This window comes from Otolemur garnettii, unplaced genomic scaffold (genome assembly GCF_000181295.1).
Source record: "Otolemur garnettii isolate 467f Iridium unplaced genomic scaffold, OtoGar3 scaffold00029, whole genome shotgun sequence".
Taxonomy (NCBI): Eukaryota; Metazoa; Chordata; class Mammalia; order Primates; family Galagidae; genus Otolemur; species Otolemur garnettii.
This window is the reverse complement of record NW_003852424.1, coordinates 9,725,982-9,745,665: the sequence shown is the minus strand read 5'-3', so window position 1 is coordinate 9,745,665 and position 19,684 is coordinate 9,725,982. Positions and strand designations below refer to the sequence as shown.

The 19,684-nt window shown below is 40.5% G+C and overlaps 1 protein-coding gene across 7 annotated transcripts in view; it reads right to left on the bottom strand.

Moving 5' to 3' along the window:
- Positions 1–19,684, bottom strand: part of AKAP13 (A-kinase anchoring protein 13) — a 298,016-nt gene that overhangs the window by 137,653 nt on the left and 140,679 nt on the right. For 5 of the 7 annotated variants that reach the window (XM_023512611.1, XM_023512612.1, XM_023512613.1 and 2 more), the window contains exons 1-3: positions 19,296–19,413; positions 6,226–6,424; positions 644–3,728 (exon numbers count right to left, since the gene is read on the bottom strand). In XM_023512611.1, the coding sequence (XP_023368379.1) occupies positions 644–3,728; positions 6,226–6,424; positions 19,296–19,333 (3,322 nt within the window). In that variant the 5' untranslated portion in view covers positions 19,334–19,413. Of the gene's footprint in view, positions 1–643; positions 3,729–6,225; positions 6,425–19,295; positions 19,414–19,684 lie in introns of those variants that run through there. The other 2 variants (XM_023512619.1, XM_023512618.1) reach the window with 2 other exon arrangements.

Sequence of the window (19,684 nt, the reverse complement as noted above, 5' to 3'; positions counted from 1 at the left end):
CAGAGTCCTGAATTCCCAGACTGCTGCCCAAAAGCAACAGGCAATGGAACCGAGAGTCGGCTCCTCAGGCAAAAAAAGGAGGGAGTCCTCCTTTACCCCCAAACCAATGACCTAATATCACCATTTTGGATTTCAGGCAATCGGCTTATAAGAATACTCACAGCTGTTCATGAAACCATTTTGACTTTCAATTTGCTCAGAATATAGACTAAAATGATAGGAAAGGAAGGGATTCTCAGTATTGTAAATGAAACACATCTTTTCAGCACTGTTTACTATGATACTAGAGGAAAGTAAGCCCTGTGAATAAAGACATCTACTAACTTCATTACTTTAGAGCACCTATCATCTAGTCACTGACTTCCAGGTTTGGAAAGTTCCAACAGCTCCAGAGTGACAGAGACTATTTATAGGCTGAAGCAATCAAGCCATGAGTTTACAATACAAATACGGAAGCAGAATCTGTCCACCCCTGAGATGACATGCTCTCCGAATGGTGGTTGACTATTAACTTGGGGATCTACCCAACGAACATAAGACATAGAAATAAAAATGTCTTGTGCTTATCTTTTTGCCAGCATATTACAGAGACTCAAGGGAATCCAATTCTTGAACTACTAGTTTTGTACTCTGCTTTGCTTACCTGTTGCCTGCTCAGGCCCTTGGATAGGCAGAATAATCTTCTCCGGCTCCTTCCTTCCAGCAAAACATCCTGCAAAATTCTGCGAGGATTCTTCACAAATACTGCCCACTGGCAAGGTCTCTTCAGGCAAAAACGCACTCACTTCCTCCGTGGGAGCATTCTCCAGCTGTTTAGTCAGAGGGCCCGACTTAGGACTAGACAGTGATGGGTGCCTGATTTCCCCCACAGGGAGTGGTACTCCCAAGGCCTTGACCCGTTCGATGACAGCATCCACAATGTGGCTGGCAGCCACCTCTATCAAGTCTTCTCCTTCAGACAGATGTGCGGCTTGTGCAGAGACTGCGCAAGGTGGTGAAGGAGGTCTCCCTCCTTTGCCTGGGGACACAGTTCTTGTGACTTCACTCACACCAGCTGCGGCCTCATTATCACGAGTTGAGAGCCCTGTGTCCGTGGGGAGCTCCCTGGCAACAGGCTGCAGTAGTACAGGATGTGCTTTGCCATCCATTTGTGCTTCCTTGGAGTCGCCTTTGGCACAGCTGTCATCTGCTCCCTCCAGCTTCCCTTTTTCCCAGTTAAGAGGTGCTATCTCTGGGCTTGCAGCTTGCTGTAGGTCAGTCTCACCTTTGTCTGGCAAAGCTCCTGGCAAACCCAGGATCATACTCTTCTCTTGGGCACTGTGTGACACATCCTTTCCTTTGGGCCCCTCAGTGCCTCGCTGAGACACAACAGCATCCACCATCACATTTCCCCTCACCTCACAGGTGGCTGCTCCCTGACACTCAGTGCTCTTCACTCCAACATCCAGAGCACAAGGTCGAAGGCAGTGAAGAGTCTCAGACCCATTTGGCAACAGAAGTGAGCTGCTCTGTTCTGCGCCCAAAGCTTCCTGCCTCGAGTCCACGGCCAGACTTGCTCCAGGTGGCACCAGGCTCTGTGCAGCCCCACCTTCGGTCAGCAGTGAGACTCGTGGAGCCACTTCCTTGTCAGGTTTAGTTTCTGCCTTCAGACAGGCAGAGGGTGTATCCAGTGACTGACTGTGAAGTGCACTGTCCCTGGCACAGGCAGCTGAGTTGGGTTTTTCAAGAAATCCCGGTGTCTCTTGTCCAGGAGGTGGTGGTCTGAGCTGCTCTTGCACTGTTCCCGAAGAAATAGTATCTTCCTTAGAGGACGGATAAGTCACTAGTTCATCTCTGTCACGTTTTCCCTGAGCTGCCAAGCTTTCCGGAGCCACCAGATTTTTTCCTTCTTCGGTCAAAACCATACCGGAGGCCAAAGTGTCCTTGCCCACACTTAGTGGGCACGAGTCAGTACCCTCCTCGACATTTAGAACATCAGAGGTTGCTGAGAGACCGGGACCCTCGTGCTCTCCAGCACATCCTGTGGGGCTGGTATTCCCCATGCTGGGCTCAGGCTCTGAGGCAGCCGGGCCTGTTGCTTTGTCTTCTACTGGCTGCTCACGGGGACCATGCGAATCTCCATCTGAGCCATTTCTACAATCTGTAGCCGTATGGAGTTTAGGAGTTGCTGTTCCCTTTTCTTTCTGGGAGGGGACAAAAGAAATTACGTCATCTTTGGTTACTGATTCACTGCCTGGAGTGTTTGCCAGAGAGAAAGTGCCGTCTGAGATCAGTGCCTGGTCTGGAGCTAGTTCTCTCTCTGTTTTAGGGACAACGGGATGTGGATGTGAAACTCCCTCAATTGTATTTGTGAAAGGCTTATCTCGTTTCAGATCTTTTCCTTGGCCCTCTTTATTCAAAACTTTAAGAGAACAAAAATCCACACCTTCCTGGGCATCTCTTACAGGGTCAGAGGTGGCCGTGTTGGCCTGTGAGTCCTCACAGCAGACAGCAGTGGGCAGGGCGAGTGTGCTGGCCTGCCCTGTTGTGGTGCTTTCCGGCTGGCTGGCTATGTCACTGCACTGCTTTGCAACTACCTCACCACTAGAAGTCGCTCTGTTCTGTTGACAGGCAGAGTCAACACAAAGTTTACCATCTCCAGTTGTAGAACAAACAGGTGACTCACTCTTTTGGCTTTGAGCATGAGATGAATTTGTTTCTGGTTTCTGGCCTGGAATTACATCTTTTCCTAGCTCAGGAAAGGTTAAAGCTGAGGGTGACACTGCCTGGCATATTGCTGAGGGAGTTCTGGGTTCTGAGCCTTCTAAACTCTTGTCTTTTGCAGTGGCTGGAATGACCAGAGTGCTCTGATCTACTGGAGCACCAGCACTCTCTTCACAAATTCGTGAAGTTTCAGTTTCTGCTGTTTTTTCAATGGCGGTCTCTCTATTATTAAATGTGAGTAAAGACTCGGCAGGTTTGTTACCACACAGGGAACCTGCGGCAGAGACACAGTCTGATACAATGGCTTCATCCATGGGCTTATTTGTGCCTTGTGCACCCGAGGCTCCAGCTGTGCTGACGTTAGTATTCTCTGATCTCTCCTTTGTACTTCCCCCTACCTGAGGCACATTCTTCTGGACACCTGCCTCTGGGTTCACGAGACCATGTTCCGTTTCCCCTGCAGTCTCTGGGGTGCTGGCATCTGTTGATGAATTGCTTGCCAGTTTACCTCCCAAGGAACACTGGGCTGTGCCTGGCTCCATGACCATGTCTCCCTGCAGTACACTGTCTCCACTGCTCAGAGACTTCTGGTATGTGGCCATTCTAGAAGACTCTGTTCCAGTTTCTTCATTTCTGTTTCCTTCTAAGCCTTCTGTTCCCCAGTCAGGCAGGCTCTGGAGACAGTTGCTTCTATTCGATACAGCTCTGGAGTCCCCAGTAGGTGCTGGCTCCACCCCTTCTGCTTCTCTTTCCGCATCTTTATTTTTCCTCCTAAGGGAAAAGCCTGCATTCTCATCATCAGTCATGTTTGGTAAGTCACAGGGACCGTCGATTTGCCCACCAGGACTCCCTCGGCAGCAAGGTGCACTCTTGGTCTGTTCAGAAGACAGCTGCTGGGTGCCTGTGGGCTCGGATGCACAGAGAAGGGACTGTCCATCTGTCTCTGGGGCACGGTGTGGGCTGAAAGAGTCCTGTGCTGTCATCATTAAGGGTGTAAGAGTGTCCGTCTGCTTAAGGTTTGTTTTCTAGGAAGAAATGAAAGATGATTTTGAAACACCACCCACAGGAAAAGAGGTCACTGATAACTATAAGCAAAACTCTTACTGGACAGAACTCAGTGCCATTCCAGCCCTTCTAAGGTCACAGCATAAGCTGATCTAAAAAAAATACAAATAAATTTTCTATTATTCCTGATATGAGTTTCTTTCCCTGCATCTGCATATCTACTGGGATGTTACGAATGATTTAGGATACACGAAATAACTACTTTCTACATTTTAAATTTATTTTATTAAGATAAAAACGGAGTCTCAAAAATCTTAATTTAAAAAACCCCAGTGGATATCTTTAAATGAGCAGCTGAGAAAGATACTTTTATAGGGTCTTTAGAGGGGCACAGCCTACTTCTAGCCTGCCTCATATTTATAAGTAAAAACCAATCCTAAACAGTTTGATAAATTCTTTTCAATCACAAGGTGCAGGCAGATGTTCTTGTGCATGAATGCTTACTGAGGAGTTACACAGTATTCTTTAATCTCCCAAAGACACTCCACCCCACCGTAACATAACCATTTTAGTTACAGGCTCATAATTTCAAGAACAGTAGCGCATGGTACACATTCTTTAACCTCTGCTGTCCAATACAAATATGAAATGGATAAGAACACATACACAGTAACACTAACATTTTACTTTTGATTACTGTCAGAAGGTACCATGGATATTGTAGCTCATCTCAAAACTAGTTTTTGGAACCTTAAAATTTTAAAATTAAGTAGATAAAACAAGGCAATGGTTAAGATAATTATGATTCAAACTGGTAGAAGAAATAATATGCTGTTATATAAGAATTAACTATGAAAGTCATATTGCATTCAGAAAAAATATTTACAACACAGTGTTGAAAAAAATAAAACCCATACTTAATCTAAGATATTTATGCAAAAATACCATGTACAGACATGGGAAAAACAGAAAATCACAGGTGATCTTTAGTTAATTTATCTGCATGTCAAAATTTTGAGAATTCTTCTAATACTATTTTTAAAACATAAAGACCATTTTAGAACATCTGGTTTGCTCTCCACTCATCCTCTAATCTACCACAATGACCTCATGCATATCTACTGCCATCCATTCTCTCATTCACGCACCTGGGAAACAGATGGAGCACCTCTAAGACTTCATCACTAGACGGTTCTATCTACTTACTCAATCTATTATAAAAGTCTGCACATGTGTTACAATGTGCTGTTCGTTAAAGTCTTTTTACTAAAAAGTACGAGCAAAAGCAAAATGAACTTTTACTAAAAAACCTTCAGTGCTATGTTCAGCAGTATTCAAAATTAGCTTGTTACCATTCCTGCTACAAGTATGACAATCTGCTAAAAATCATGATAGTAGGTCCTTAAATTTAACAAAGAACGGATCTGGAGAAACGAGGTGTGTCCTGAAGAACTGAAATGCTCATAACCTATGTGTGCTACCCTAGTTTTCATTTCTCATGTTTTCCTACCAGCCATTCCCACACCTTGTAGGTGGCTTTCATACCTATAAACCAGTATTGTCAATTGGACTATCTTTTACCTACTAAAATGAGCTAAGGGAAAAATCTGATTTCCTGGCAGACTGTTTAGTGGAAAATAAAAGTCACTTGCTATGGAATAGACATGATCCTAAAAGGCAGAGGTCACGACCCTAAAAGGCAGAGGGAGCATGATACCACCTTACTATGAAGTCTCTTGAACTACTGGCCAAAAATAATGCCTGCTCCCAAAGCCGCCTCTGGTATTGAGCTGGCCCTCGATGACCGGAAATGAAATTATTGTCAAGCTGTTTCCAAATCAAATCAGCTCTGAAATAAACTGGGTGGAAAAATCATCTAAACTTAGCCTTTCAGATGTTATGGCCAAGAGAGATGTACCCATATGACGTTTATATTATCCATAATAAATGCTACCAGGGAGTCTGTAATGTTTTTATGTCTGGCAACAACTTTATCTTGAAGACTTGAGTAGATTATAAAATCTTTATTTTTTTCAGTGATCTTTTTACCAAACAACTATCAATTTAAATATAGTAACTCTATCATCATTCACTAAAATCGTTGTAAAAAGGCTTTATTTCTGGGTAAATTTAAGTTCTTGTTCTTTTGCAATAATCTCATAAACTCTTTTGTTCATTTCATTTTATAAAGTTAAACTAAACACAGACAAATCTCCTGTTGTGCCAGGGAAATTTAGTTGTAGTTGCTCTATATTTCTCTATCTGTAATGTATGTATATGACAATCTTTCATTATTTCAAAAGCCTAACAAAAACCAATGAAAAAAATCCCTCAATCTCTCTACTGCTACAACCCTAATGCTAGGTAAGTGGTAACATCTAATACTACTAACACTGCCTTAGAGGTTTCACAGTCTTTGGGGAGAGCTTTTTCATGCTCTAATTAATTATATCAAGGTTCATTTGCAGAGGGAGTGGGGGGAGGCACACACTTAAACATGGAGATTTCCTTCCTTACCATTAGTTGCTGTTGGATGTTCATAAGTTTAAAGATATGTCCAGTGCAACTGTCTCCGGGAAATGGGGGTTCGTGACGTGATTCAGACTCAGAGGTTAATGTATAGATGTCCAACTCTCGATGATGCCTTACAGAACAGTCTCCGTACGGTATTTCGTAGGATAAACTACTCCAGGACTCTGGTTCTCCAGCATTCTCTCTGTAAGCAAGCAATCTCTGGTTAACATATATATTTTATCTCCCAAGCATAGGTTTAACCTTCCATGTCTTAGTAATATTTCTAACTTGACAGCTCTTTGAGGTTCTGCAGCAAAAAACTGCTATATATACCTCCCCGATGATCCAGGCATGTAAGTAACCACTCCATTCTCACAAGTGATCTCAGATGGATTCAATAAAAACTGCATGGTTCCTTAAGGATGTTCTTCTGACCAAGATAAAAAAAAGTTTGACATTTTAAGGTAGTTAATATTGCGCTAACCACCGAATAACAAAGCAGCGTAAGGAAGATGGTTTTAGCTGGTTTCAACAGAGGTAAGGCTTCTTAAGAATTCTCTTAACCACACCTATGGTGCATCTTTCAAGGGTACTTGTGAAACTTACTAAATGTAGAATATAAATGTCTTAACACAATAACTAAGAAAATGCCATGAAGGCTATGTTAACCAGTTTGATGAAAGTATTTCAAATTGTATATAAAACCAGCACATTGTACCCTATGACTGCATTAATGTACACAGCTATAATTTAAAAAAAAAAAAAAAAAAAAAAAAGAATTGCTCTTAAAGGCTCAGCGCCCACAGCTCACTGAATAAGGCGCCGCCACATACACTGAGGCTGGTGGGTTTGAGCCCGGCCTGGGCCTGCTAAATAATGACAACTGCAACCAAAAAAAAAAAAATAGCTGGGTGTTGCAGCAGGCGCCTGTAAGTCCCAGCTACTTGGGAGGCTGAAGCAAGAGAATTGCTTAAGCCCAAGAGTTTGAGGTTGCTGTGAGCTGTGATGGCACAGAACTCTACCGAGGGCAATGTAGTAAGACTCCGTCTCAAATAAAAAAAAAAAAAAGAATTGCTCTTAAAATAAGTTAAAACTTAAGATAATCACAGAAGAACCTGTAACTCCAACCCTCAAAAGTGTATCCTGAGCCCTATAACAATGGGTAGAACACCCTCAAAATTCTTAAAGTCAACTCTACAGAGAAAAGCTAGTATAATGTCATATTACTTAACATTTGTCAATATAATTGTTAAATCCTATTTTTTAGATTATAAAATGAACAGTTTTGCTCAACTCAGATTATGATAAACACATTTCATGTACAGATAAAGCCAACAAGGGTACAGATATATAACAAAGCATTTCTGGAATAGGCCTCAAAATGTGAATGAACTCTCTGTGTATTTCTCTCACTAATGAACTTTCCACTATTACAAGCCAATTGTTTTGAACAAGCAAAGTGGATTTCTTCACTAAAGGCCACAGCACCTCCAAGTCTACCCTTGCTCCTAGAAGGTACACCCATGACCACGATGCTTGCTGCAATACAGTACAGTACACTGATTTTCAACTGGTGTGCTATGAAAATTTTTTAAGATCATTATTTTTGGAAGAAGTTCAAAGCACCGTTAAGTATGTTCTTTTTTTTAAATCAACATAACTTAAGTATGCCATGAAAGTTTAACTCTAGGTTCAAGTGTGTCATGAGATAAAAAAGGCTGAAAAATAGTGCAGTAGATACTCTACGCTGTGCTTTCTGTACCAGAGGAAGGAGCGTTTGTGCATAAGATGAACAGGGATGAGGCACACAATGGTACACTGCACAGTCTCATATTCCTCAGTCACTGTACCTGGGCACTCATTTCAAGTAGTAAGCAGCCTCTTCTGTGTTCAATGCAAATATAAATTGCTGAAGCCCTTGTCCTTGGTGTGGCTATCTTTTCTTATTAGTTTGACATACGGTATATCTACACACAGAGTTGAAAGTTTCAACTCTAAGAATTTTATTTCCTAGCTATGTGATGTTAAGATAAATTTCTTCACTCTTCTGGACCTTATTTCCATTGTCTGCACACAGAGATATTACAATCTAAGCACTGTTTTGAGAATTAGAGAAGGCACGTGAAGAACTATGTCTATGTTATCTGGCATGGAGAAGTTACACGCTGAAATTTTCTTCCTTATTCTTTCATTTAAAAATAGTTCTTAATAAGCTAGCTTTGCCTTCATAAGCACTCATCTGCCATTTTCTACTTCTGTCAGAAAATCCTATTTCCTCTGAAAGCATTAAACAGGTGAAAACAACCTTCAAACACCATCTGATTACATGTCTAGAAGCTCAAAGATCAAATACAGTAACAGATTGTGCTCTCCATCAACTCTTTCCTCCTTATCTGGGATATTCTTTATTTGTACTGTCCTTACAACATTAACATCCTTGAATCCCCTAGATCATATTTATTATAATCTCACCGAAGCAAACAATTGAGTGGTAAAGTACCCCTGAGATTCTAGGAGGAAGGAGGGAGGTTTTATTTGAGATTATCAGGTTTTAAAATTAAGAATTTGTTAATTAAACAAAGAAATAACAGACACACTATCTATCCACTAACAATGCAAAGATGACTTCAACTGTCTCTCCAGAGTTTTTTCCTACTAAATCATACCTATCTGTCATTAATAATATATACCAGCATGGCCCAGCGTGGTGGCTCAGCCTGCAATCCTAACATTCCAGGAGGCCAATGCAGGAGAATTCTGGGAGTTCAGGAGTTCAAGACCAGTCTGAGCAAAACCAAGACCCTACCTCCACTAAAAAGAGAAAAATTAGCCAGGCCTTGTGGCAGGCACCTAGAGTCTCAGCGACTTGGGAGGCTGAGGCAGAAAGATCACTTGAACCCAGGAATTTAAGGTTCTTATGAGCTAGGCTAATGCTAGGCACTCTAACCTGGGGCAACAGAGCAAGCCTCTGTCTTAAAAAAATAAAATAGTATACCTGAGAATAACTGGAATTTTAGAGGTAAAAATATGTTACAGTGAAATATAGAAAATCATGCATTAGGTTATGGTAACAGTGCTACTCAGAAAGTCATTCTGCAATTTCCATCTTCAGGAACGGTTCCCCCAAAATGGTGGAAAATAAGACCAGCACATATTATACTAAATGTGCTACCAAGCTGCTCTACTCTGAGTAAAATGACCTCAAATAGAAAGGCACTTGCAAGATGGTCACTTAAAAGTGCAATGGAATCACTCAAGTAGTCAGGTGTACCAGATGAGGGGCCAACAGCTTCTCCGCAAACTGGGCTTTCAAGTGAGGTTGACATCCTCCCTAACATGCTTATCTGTTTCCTCAGGTCACCACATATAGCCATATTCCAACAACAACAACAACAACAACGAAAGACCTAAGAAAATAAAACCTGACTTATATACAGCCATTTGGTGTTACCTAAATACAGTAAGCTTAAGAGAGGCTACAGGCTAAGCCAGGAGCAATTAAAAGTGATACAGTCCATTCCCAGCAAAATGAAGGGTTCCACCAACCTTGCCACCATTAACTCTCAGATTGTTCCATTTTTAATATCTAAACCTTGGGAAATTCCCTTCTTTAACCACAACCTATTTACCTTCTACCTCTCCCACGCTCTCCTCCCATAAGAATGTGCCTTTGTTGTCACAATTACCCCCAGCTGGATTTTGTTGCTTCCTAGGCCCTCTAGACACTAAAGACCAGTCACTGCAATTATTATTTTTCCACTGGATTCCATGAATATCTGTTGCTACTAACACCCTTCCAAACCCATTTCACCTACAGGTCTGGGTAACCCCCATGAGTCATCCATTCATTTAGCAAGTTATTTATGTGTCAGGTGTTGGTGATGCCAAAATCTTTGTCCTATTGAGCAACAAAGACAACAGCAATCAATATGTATGAGCAAACACTTAGAAGAAGCAAGTACTATCAAGACAAAGCAGGAATGAAGGTTGCATTATTTTATTTTTATTTTTTTGAGACAGAGTCGCAAGCTGTCACCCTGGGCAGAGTGCCGCGATGTCATAGCTCACAGCAACCTCAGACTCATGGGCTCAAGCAAGTCTCTTGCCTCAGCCTCCCAAGTAGCTGGGACCATAGGCGCCTGCCACAATGCCCAGCTATTTTTTTGTTGTTGTTGTAGTTGCATTGTTTTCAGCTGGCCAGGGCCAGGTTTGAACCCGCTACCCTCGGTGTATGTGGTCATTGCCCTGCCGACTGAGCTATGGGCACTGCTGAAGGTTGCAATTTTAAACGCAGTAGGTCAAGGAAGGCCTCTTTAAGGGAACATTTAAGCAAACTCCTCCACCCTTCAATCTACCAGATTTTTTTTAGAGACAGAGTCTCACTTTGTCGTTCTCGGTAGAGTACTGTAGTGTCACAGCTCACAGCAACCTCCAGCTCTAGGGCTTAGGCGATTCTCTTGCCTCAGCCTCCTGAGTAGCTGGGACCACAGGTACCCACCCCAACACCTGGCTATTTTTTGTTGCAATTCGGCTGGGGCCGGTCCAAACCAGCCACCCTCAGTATATGGGGCCAGCGCCCTACTCACTGAGCCACAGGTGCCACCCCAGAAATAACTATTTTAAAGCAGTACAATGTCATCAAAATTAAGATGATACTAACTATAAAAGCAGCATTATTTTGTGACCACTTAAGAAGTTTAAAAAAAAAAAAAGTTGCCATTTGAATTATGACACAGCGTTATACAGCACCAATCAAAATGTTACCTGATTTCACAGTTGGAAAGATATACATCCCAAAAAAGATAACACAGAGAATAAATACAGCCAATTGTCTGAAGCACACAGGTAGTGATAGTACAAACAGTTCAAACGAACCTATGGTTCCAAAATCACCTGCTTTCAAGCATGCTGTTTAACTCAGAGCTAACATTTACCTGAGTTCCCACGGCACCCAACAAATAGGCAGCAAGGACTGTCAAGAAAGCAGCTCGAAGGCTAGTTTGGATGGAGCTGCAAGGAACCTCAAGAGACTGTGGCTTGGTACACTTTCACAAAAACAAAGAGACTAGTTTTCAAACTTTTAACTAGATAAATGTTTTCAGATAAAATCATATGCAGAAATACAGTTGCCATAGTGATGGGCCCAGCAGAGGGCAGGTAAAGCCTTGTTCTCTCTCCATCCATCCTCTCTCCCAGGTGGTCTACAAGAACCCTCCCTGCACGTAAATGCTCTGTTAATTCCCAACATACAAATTTCTGTATGTACAACTGCCACATTTACCATTCTAAAGTCATTTTCCTCATCAAGGAAAATGCATTTGAAGAGTAACTATTCAGCATTCCTTTTGTTAGAAGCCCTTTCTGTGTCTACAACTAGTGATTAAGTTGTCCTTTGTCTTCTATTTCTGTCATGAAGAGGAATATGTCTGAAATTTACCTTGGAAAATGTGCACAAAGATTTTTCTGTAACCAAATCAAGTCTGGCAAGACAGAAAAGCACCCTACAAATGCACTTGAAATTCTGGTTGTTTCAGTTGGTCAATTAAGAGGCACCACAGTCTAAGAGGCTTAAAAAAAAAAAAAGAGTGAAAAGGGAAACCTGTGGATGAGGGAATATGTCAACACTGCAGGAAGGTTTACAGAGATCTCACCACCTTCCAAGCTTTAAAATCCCAGCAAGGAAACTACCACTCTGAAAAAAGGAAGGGAGATTTCACCACCAACTGTGGCAATTATGCAGACTTTTTTTTCTTTACCACTCAAACAAATCTTAGACTGTCCCGTTCAACCAGATCCCAAAACAGACTTCGAGATATAAAAGGCTGAAATCATGATTACTCTGAAATTTTCAATCTTCTTGTGGTAAGGCAATTTATATTGTTTTCAAACATTCTTGGGATCCCGGAATTATATCTCGTTTCTGGCACAACTACAAGAGCAGTCTTTCTTCAGAGGCAGCAAGATTTGCTGTACTGCACCATTAAGGTGTCCTTACTTATCTGTAAGCCTCTACTGAGAACAAGGACCATGTTACCTTCCCACCTGTGGGTCCCCACTACTTGGTACATTCTCTTAACATATTGGAGGTACCCAAATAGCTCTCTTAGGATAGCACTCCAGAGCAGAAGAGTAGAAATATCGTTTACCCTACGATGCTTAAAATGGTTTGAGATCATCTCTCTCTTAAAGGGGTACATGAGCCTGTGGCTCAAGTGGCTAAGGTGCCAGCCACATACACCTGAGCTGGCGGGTTGGAATTCAGCCCAGGCCTGCCAAACAACAATGACAGCTGCAACCAAAAAATAGCTGGACATTGTGGCAGACGCCTGTGGTCCCAGCTACTTGGGAGGTGGAGGTAGGAGACTCGCTTGAGCCCAGGAGTTGGCAGTTGCTGTGAGCTGTGATGCCATGGCACTCTACCCAGGGTGACAGCTTGAGGCTCTGTCTCAAAATAAAATAAAATAAAATAAAGGGGTAGATAACCTAAGGAGGTAATTCTAGGACAGGCAACATAGTAGGCAGAAATGTCTTAAAAGGTACAGGTGGTAAAGGAGACTTAAAAAAAGGTATAACCAAGTCCAGTATGTAATCAAGGTCAACAGTAAAAATAATTGCCTAAAAGAATATATTTTTCATTCCCAAACCTCAGGAGGATAACACTTAAAAGAATATTACCAAGCAGATAGTGAAGAGTGAATATAAACTACATATTAGATCATTTACATTCTCCATGTTAAACTACAAATTTTGATAAATGCATTGTTATGTAAGAGACCATCCTTGCTCTTAGGAAATATATGCTGGAATATTTAGGAACAGTGGGAGATGATATCTGCCACTTACTTTTAGTAAAAATTTTTTGTACGTGTGCATCTACACATACAGACAATGTACCAAATGTTAACAATCGGTGAATTTAGATAAAGAGTATACAGGAGAGCTCACTGTACATTTCTTGTATTTTTCTCTGAGTTCAAAACTTTTCAAAATAAAAAGTTAAATAATAAACATCAATTTAAAAAAGGCAGAGGTGACAATTCTTTCATTCTTCCATGAAACTATTATTTGAGTTCAACTAAGACACATGTATCCTGAAAGTTAAGTACACTGTTAAATTTAATCTTGCGTCAGTCCTCCAAAGTAGGGATATTCTTGTTTAAAAGATGAGAAAATCCGGAAGTCATAAATGTTGACTTAATTGCTCAAGGTATATCACACAAATTAGAAGTTTGATAAGAGAGAACTTGGGACAGATACTTAATCCCTCTGAGCATGTTTCTTGATCCATAAAAAGATAACAGTTCCTTTAAAAAGTTGTCCCAATCAAACAGCAGAGTAAACAAATTTAATAATAATGCCTGGCACACAGTAGACAGTCGATAAACATCAGTTCCTCCCTATTTAGCACACTGCTAATAAGTAATAGACTGGAACCCAGGGTGGCTGGGCCCCAAGACCTGCGCCCTCCCCACTATATAATGCTGCATTACTTTAAGTGTAAAGGGCTGGTCTTTACAGGAACACTTTCCTGTAAAGTGGTGCCCACAGCAGGAAGCATTTAGGGTCATTTAAAGGCAGCATGGAGCAAAGAGGCCTTCAAGGGAAAAATTTATGAGTCAAAAGAATGTCCACTGCAAGTAGAACATTTTTCAACACACAAACATTCTGATAAAAAAATTCCAAAGTCCATCATCTGCAGAATTAGTCAACAGAATGATGAGGGTTGACGAGATTCTGATAAAATACAGGGCAAACTGCCTAGCCCAAATTCTCACTGCCTAGCAATTTTCAGGATGAGCACATTTTACTCAAATGAAGGGCAATATTAGCCCTGACAGGCTGAAAAAAACTTATGCTCACCATGTTGTTCACAAAACTGACACCAACCAGGACCTATCTTCTCCTAAGGGAGAAAAACATTCACCAAACTAATTCATTCCAAATTTATCTAATTATGTTAAACTGAGGCTTTCCTAGAGGCAAAAATCACAGGGTGGTATGGAAAAGGTACTGAGGTCTGAGTAGAATCTCATTTATACTGTGGTCCAATCTAAGAAATCATTTAGTGTCTATCAGCCAGAGTTTTTCCAACTGTTCAAAGAAAAGTTAAAATACCAGTTTTCTTACAGAGTGGTTTGAAGGACTGAAAATATGTGAATAGTGATATTCTTTATATATACATATCTTACTGGTAGCTACTCATTAAATATCAGTTTCTGTTTCCTTGCTCAACAGGTGAGAATACATACCTTAACCACTTCCTTTTACTGCTAATATTTATTACTTAACTGTGTATCAGGTATTGAGCTATGCACTTTGTAAACATCGCCTGATTATCCTGTGAAGACGACTACTGTTACCCCAATTCGCAGATGAGGAAACTAAAAGCAGTGAGAAATTTAATAACTTGCCTGGTAACTACTAAGTAATGGAGCCAGTATTCAGGCCAACCTTCTAAACCACCCCACAAACCTACCTCTCCTATTTTGTACCATAGAATGCAGGCAAATTAAACAAAAATTTTTTAATAAACACTTGGGGTGATTAGTATGCAAGTTCTAGATCACTGTGCTGTCTGGATATTAGGGCATAGTTAGTAGTCCACAGTTTCCATGGTCACTTCTGGAACACCATGCTTCTCAAGGAGCACAAGTTGGGTCCCACCTTCTGCACTGCTTTCAAGATACTGAAAAAATAATTTTCAGCATACTGTCATTATCTTAGTTATACAGGCATCAATAATATACCATCATTCACAGGATGAATTAAAGTTAAATCAGTTTTATTCCAGATTAACATCTAAATATTTACTGATGTGATCAAGGTACTTAGCTGATTTCTTTATGAGTCAGATGTAAGCCAGTGATCTGCATTATGGATATGGACCATAGTTAGCAGCCCAAGGTTCCAGCTACCAACCTGATTCAACAACTCTTAGAAATTAATTTTCAAATATTTTCTCACTACACCAACATCTTAACCTTAACGGCATTTTGAAATTGCCTAGAGAACTTTTAAAAACCCTGACGTTCAGGTCACACCTTACACCAATTAAACCAAAACCTCTATTTTTTTAAGATGTCCCAGGAGATTCTAATGTGTAATTAGAATCCCAGGTGTGCAGCCGAGGTTGTAAAATAAGAGAGACCTACCCATGTTGGTTGACAAGCAAAGTTAAGGCTGGCAACAATGCAATAAATACTAGATTGCAAATATAATATGCTTTTACCTAATTATACCATTTCTTGAAATTTATCCCAAGGAAATAATTTAATAGAAGCAAAAATCAGTAAGTAAAACATGAAGCTCACTCCGCCACTCATGAGTTTTAATATTTAAAAATTAACACTCAACTTCAGTTGAATGGCTTCAGCACTCATGATAAAATACAAGGCCTCAAAAATAATTACAAAGACCATAGAAATAGATAAGAATATGATAAAATGTAAATATCAGACTACAGAATGGAATATCAGCTGCAACTGCTTCTAAAACCATATAAAAGAAAGGTAATATTTGCTAATGAAATCCCCTGCCTTATGGGGGTAGCATTATAAATATCATTATGTGTGTAACTTAATTCTTAATAAATAATCCTCCCTCTTGCTGGCCTAAGTCAGAGGATAGAGACAGCCGGAGCCACAGAGAACTACTTAAAAGGACACAAAAGAAATAAACCATGGCACAGAAGACTGAGCTTAGACTCCAACATTTATATTTAGTTCATCCTCAGACCAACACCAGTCACTTCAAATAGATCCTCACCTAAGAAACGAGCCCAGATTAACCCATCTTTCTGCTTGCTCAGTAATGCACTTTCGCTTTTTCAGTCCTCACTCCCCGATGACATAGGTCATCTAAGTGTTTATACATTATAGGAGTTCACTTTAAATGTTAACTCGGATTTATGTTTGTAAACAAGCTAGGTTGATCTGTCAGAACTTGTTGATAGAAAACAGATCAGGCAGACAGACCCTGAGGGAGGGGAGAGGGGAGGAAGGGGAAAGAGAAAAGGAAAGGAGAGGTAGAGGAGGAGAGAGGAGATGTGCACACTATCATCTTTAAAATGTCAAGTTTCTAGCTTTCTCATGGCACAAAAACAAGACAAAATCAAATAGAAACCCTGTTATGTTTACCAATTTAAATAATGTGATCAGGATAAAGAACTGCACATCTATTTCTTCCAGTCTCATTACTGAAAATCATTTGAAAGTTAATATGATAGAAAGATTAAGAACTAATTATGAATCCATACTCCAGGGTAATGGTGAACATTAAACTCAGATGACAAACAAGCTCCCAACTGTGAAGATTCTACAGACCAGCGATTTGCAAGCAGACTTAGTAAAACCAGTAACTTTAATCACCATTAAGTCATCTCTCTGAAAACTAGTTTTTCTAATTCAGGAAAAAGAGAAAGAAATTTCTGCTCATTAGACTGGGCAGGACACCTAAACCTTGAGGCTCTAAGTTCACCGGACTATGTGTCAGGTTGCTGCCAAGAAAAGAACCCATACATATGTCCAGTAAGCTTCCAAAGGCCTTGTGTACTTCTACAGAGCTCACCGACCTGATTCAACACTTTTCCTAAGTTATAATTAAAATGAATCAACCCTATTTAAAAGCACTTGGATAAAACAGGTCATCACATAGAAACAGTCTTTTTCACAAACTGGATGTGGCATTCTTCCTGTCTCTCCTTTGATTTGTTGCTTTTGCAGAAACAGGAAACATCGCTCCATACAGTGAGTACATTGGGGGTCTGGGTATAGATTCTCAAATTCATTATGAAGGATCAGACCTTTTATTTTACTTTCCAGTTCACCACAGAAACAAAGATTCTACAAATGAATTATAAAAACAAACTTTACAGATCCTGGGACCTAAGCTACTGGCGGGAGACAGAAAAGCACAGCACATCTGTAGCACATGGTTTCATTTTCTCCCAAGGTACACTTCACACAAGTCTGGGCAATGCTGAGAACTAACTGGATAACATTCAAGAGTATTTTAAAAGTTCAGTCTTGTAAGTAAAAGTCTTATTATTAAAATCAAACCATCCAAGCATTAAAACAGTCATGTCACAAAGAACTTCTGTAATTTCCTAACATGATTTCTCTGAATCAATTCTGAAATACTGGAAACAAATCACAGCAATAAATAAGAATATAATTGTAAAGTGGCATCTAGTTTCTCAGAACACTTTATCACAAACATCTTATTTAATCTTCCAAGTGACAAGGCCAACATTCTGCATATAGATGAAGTTTGGGCAAACCAACCAAGGGGACAGAACTAATGGCTGAATGGAGGGGAAAATATCACTTTCTAAATTCATCGCAATGAATTCAAAGCAATTTTAGTGGAAAAATTTATTTTGATTAATGCACGGAAAGAAAAGCCAAAAGCAAACGTTTCTTTAGACTTCACTTTAAAATGACACTAAGAGGTAGTCTGAATACCTCCTACTATTCAGGTATTTTCAAAAGCAGATATTCTCTAAAACAGTGGTTTTCAACCTTTCTCATGCTGCAACCCTTTAATACAGTTCCTGGGAGTCTTGACCCACAGGTTGAGAACCACTGCTCTAAAAGGAAATATAGATACAAAGATCCCAGATGATATTTACAGCATCAGCGGATGAAGGATTTTACATACTCTGTGTGAAGTCTAAAATGCAAATGCAAATCCAAATCTTATGGAATAGGCAGGGACTGGGGTTAAAATAAAGATATTTCTTTAAAGAAAATAAAACAGGAGTTTATGGTAGAAAATGTGTTGAGGTAGAAACAGAGGCCTCTTCAGTAGGTATTCAGGAACAGCTCTCTGTCGGGGTGATCCGACAACTGACCTAGATGGTGTGAAAGAGCCAGTATATAGAGGGAATGGGGGCACAGCATGTGCAAAGATCCAGTGTGGTTGGGGACCCTGCACATAAGGCAATGGGAATGAGGAGAACGTGATGAAATGACATCTGAGAGCTGTACTGGGTTCAGATGCTCAGAGCTTTGTGAGTCCTGGTAGGAACTAGGAGTCTGACCTTAGAGGAGTGAGAAGGTATTAGAAAGAGGAAGGCTAAAATGAAAAAAACCAAAGGACAAAGCTAACAATATTAACTACAGTCATGCGCCAGTTAACCATGTGTCAGTCAACAACACTGCACATACGACCACGGTCCCATCGACTGTAACAGAGCTGAAAAACTCCTGCCGCCCAGTGATGCTATAGCCGTTGTAACATCACAGTCCGTGACACTACTCCTTGTGTCTGCAGTGACGCTAGTGTAAACAATCCTACTGCCCTGCCAGTCATATAGAAAAAGGACAGCACACACAATTATGCACAGTACCTAATGCTCGACAACGGTCCTAAATGTTACTGGTTTAATATCACTTACTTTTAATCCTTACGACAATTTTGAGGCAGATACTGTTTTCCGTGGGTGGAAACTGAGTCTTAATGGATAATTTGCCCAAGAACACACAGCAATAAGTGAAAAGCCACAATCTATACCCAGACCTAATTCTGAAACTTATGTGCCTCTTTCCACTATTTAATATAACAATGCCTACACCTGAAACACTTTCAAACAACATTCAAATTAAACAAACCACATGTTTGACATAATTGATTAGAAGTTAGTCAGGACTATTAGGTTTTCCCCTTATCATTAAATTCTATAGGATCCACAGCAAGTTTTCAACTACAAAGTGCACAAATTAGCTATTCCTCCACTAGTCCAAAACCTCCTGGTTTATGTGGTACAACAAAATTCAATAAGCCCAAGATGAATTTCCAACTAATTATCCAGCATTCTAGCTGCAATGCAACAATCAACACCAATCAACCTCTGCCTTCTCACTTTGCAACTCGAGAAAAAAATTTGAGCTTAATGCCAATACACATGTAAAACCTGGTCAAATTTACTACAGAGAAAAACACTTTTCTAGTCTTACCACTAGTCATTCAGGGAAAATTCAAAGCATACTGTTAAATTTTAACAGAAAACTAGAGAAAACATGAGAGTTAACAATGAAGATGGACAAAGCATTGGTCTGGAAGTTGGTACTCACACAGGGCTGCCCAAGCACCACGAATATCGCAAGCCCATTCTACTTCGGTTACAGCTTCATACTACAGCTTTAAAAGTAGAAAAAAGCAGCCAGATCGGCCCTCCCAAAAGGCGTGTTTTGTTCTGAGGCTACTTGTGACAAGGAACTGCAGCATGGAGTTCCTTCTTTCAGGCCTGTTGCAATATCACCCGTGAAACCACATTGTCATAACAGTGCCAAACCCCAATGAGTTCTACAAAATTAACCACAACTCTACCAAAATGGAGCAAAAGGCTAAATGCCAGAAAGGGTGTGGGGGAGCTAGCTGTTCCTTCTCAAAATGAAATGGGATCCCAGCTATCTGCAGGGAACTCTGCTAGGCTAATTATGGTCAGATATTTGTGTATGCA